Source organism: Penaeus vannamei, chromosome 5, assembly GCF_042767895.1.
Source record: "Penaeus vannamei isolate JL-2024 chromosome 5, ASM4276789v1, whole genome shotgun sequence".
Classification (NCBI taxonomy): Eukaryota; Metazoa; Arthropoda; class Malacostraca; order Decapoda; family Penaeidae; genus Penaeus; species Penaeus vannamei.
Genome location: NC_091553.1, coordinates 1172758 through 1175257, shown reverse-complemented (window position 1 = coordinate 1175257; position 2500 = coordinate 1172758). Strand labels below are relative to the sequence as shown.

The 2500-nt window shown below is 34.4% G+C and overlaps 1 protein-coding gene across 1 annotated transcript in view; it reads right to left on the bottom strand.

Annotated features, from left to right (window-relative positions):
• The window catches only part of unc80 (unc80, NALCN channel complex subunit), a 125567-nt gene that overhangs the window by 23395 nt on the left and 99672 nt on the right, over positions 1-2500 (bottom strand). Inside the window, exons 56-60 of the mRNA XM_070121720.1 lie at positions 2221-2363; positions 1775-1952; positions 1286-1438; positions 872-1075; positions 263-379 (exon numbers count right to left, since the gene is read on the bottom strand). Coding sequence (XP_069977821.1) covers positions 263-379; positions 872-1075; positions 1286-1438; positions 1775-1952; positions 2221-2363 — 795 coding nt within the window. The remainder of the gene's footprint in view (positions 1-262; positions 380-871; positions 1076-1285; positions 1439-1774; positions 1953-2220; positions 2364-2500) is intronic.

Genomic DNA, 2500 nt, shown 5'->3' with positions numbered 1-2500 from the left:
TTTTATTAGACAGTGCCTTCACCAAGGAGAGTAATTTACAAAATTGCTTGAAATATGTTAATCTCACCAGGCCTGAATGTTCAGAAATATCAAAAGCCTTCATTATTTAAGTCCCATATACACACAGTGATAATAACAGAAACACAACTGTCAGATCATCAAATATTTATATCACACAAATTCTCAAAATCAAAAGAAAAGAGATTACACAACCAAAAAGATTATACTAGTCACTAAATAATTTTCATATCTATTTTCGTACCTGACACACTTGAAGAACCATCTTGAGGTTTGGTAGATGTGCAATGTAGGGATACTTTGATAGTGTAGTATAAACACCCTTTAGGAGACTTGCTGCAGCGCCCCAGTCAATCAAACGCTAAAAATTAAAGGATAAAATTTTGTAAAATTGGTCATAGTTAAATTTTCCATTTAAAAATCTATCTTTTGATTAAAACTCTTTAGTCTTTAAGATAAAGAAAATCATTTGTCATTTTTTGTAAACTTTAAAGGTTAAAAAGCCTTAGGGAATAAGGGATAGAAAAAATGTATATCAATCATTAAAATTAATATATAACAAGCCTTCAGTGTACAGAATGATGATGTCATTAATGTTTCTGTGAAAGTAAATTATGATATATTCTTATTGATTCAGTGTGATTTTATAATACAGGGTCAGAATGCAACAAGTCATCATCAAACATTTCTATATGAATATCAATATAACTCAATTCTTTTATTCAATGAAAACTAATTTGAATGATAGCAATTTTGAAAGAAAAAAGAAATAAAGTGAATATACAAAAAAAGCCATATGTCTTTCACTCTCATATAGAAATTACCAATACATTTTGCACCCCAGGATACCTACCCTAATAGAATTCTTCTTTGCAATCTTGTTAAACATCTTGTCAAGTCTACGGAGAATGTTAACCAAGGCAGGTCGAAGGTCCTCATGGGACCAGTCTGGGTGTGGGAGAATCTCGTTCATGTACCTCTGGAGTCCACGACATCCCATGGTAGCTGGGTCATATGGGGCCACCTTTAGAAGACTATGTGCTACTTCTGCCAGTCGCTGTGGGAAAAATTGTTGTTGAAGGGTAATTATACTACTTGTATACTTACTTGAAAATAATCTACTTACCACATCTCTGATCATGCCTTTCATGAAGACCATCCTAAAGGTCCACAGGATAATAGTAAAACTGTCCATATGTTCACTGATCTTACAATTATTAAGAGATAAATAAGCTTATAGCACTTATTGTCCTCTTAGAGTACTTACCAAATGGCACTTGGTATCTAATAAGTCTGAATGCTTGCTCTCTTGGCCAGCCTTTTTGTTAATCTCACTCAATCTGGTTGAGCAAGTTGTCAGGAACTCTGCCACAACATGCAGTAAGGTGTCACGTGGTTGTCGAAAGTCGTATCTGAGTGCCTGTTTTGAAAATTTGAAATTCAATTCATGGATGCTCTAAGACAATAAATGGATCCACATCCACATTTATGCACATATATAAGGGTACATACACAAACACATCTATACTATTATTTGGTTGTTTAAGTATACATATAAATGTAATGTTCTGTATGAAAATATGTTTAAAATAAATTACTCTATAAATGTATGCCATTGTCTGACATTTTGCCAAGAGACTATCCACAGACTACCAAGAAGCTGAACTGAGTATCAAATTCTGCAATGCATAAAAGCTACAAAATCCATCAAATACACCTTCTCTTGTCAAGTGTGAAAAAGGAAAAATCTCTTTACCTCTGAGTCCTCAATGTCCCTTTCATAGGTCTGGTATCTCTTGGAGTCACTCATGTACTTTGAGTGTGAGTCCTCATCTATCTCAATGGCTGGGTTATAACACTTGGATGCCTTTGAGTAGGTGACTCGACTTGAGCCTTTTCCTTCACCTGCTGATTTCTGGGGCCCAGTGTAGTTCCTAAGGAGAATGTGACAAGAGTAAGACTCTCCATCATCATATCTGAGCTATCCTGAAGCAGGAATGATATGCTCCTGGATAGAGAATTTACTTGGGAGAACCAGAGAAATTAGAAAATACCTCTAGGTTACATATTCCTAATATTCTGGGGGAATTTACATCAGATTTCAAACTAATCAAATCAAAAGATATATCAAATCCTTTGCTATAATTTCCATTGACTTTCTATATAAAAATCATTATAAACCATAAATCATATAATATTCACTTTGCTAAAGGCTCACTGTTGGTCACCAGGGTTTTCATTGCAATTGCAACATGATGGATTGTTTCCTTTTCCTGACGCAAATCACGTCCTGCCGTGGCCTGAAGATGCCTTAGGACCATCCCTAAGATTGCCTCTAAAATTGTCTGTAAATAATAATCATATAAAGACCCTAGAAGGTTAAACATGTGGTAGCTGTAATATCAAATTAAGTGTGTTCACCCTATTACTTTTTTTCTTTATCAGTATCTTTTGATTACATTACTGCCCAAATATTTGTTGA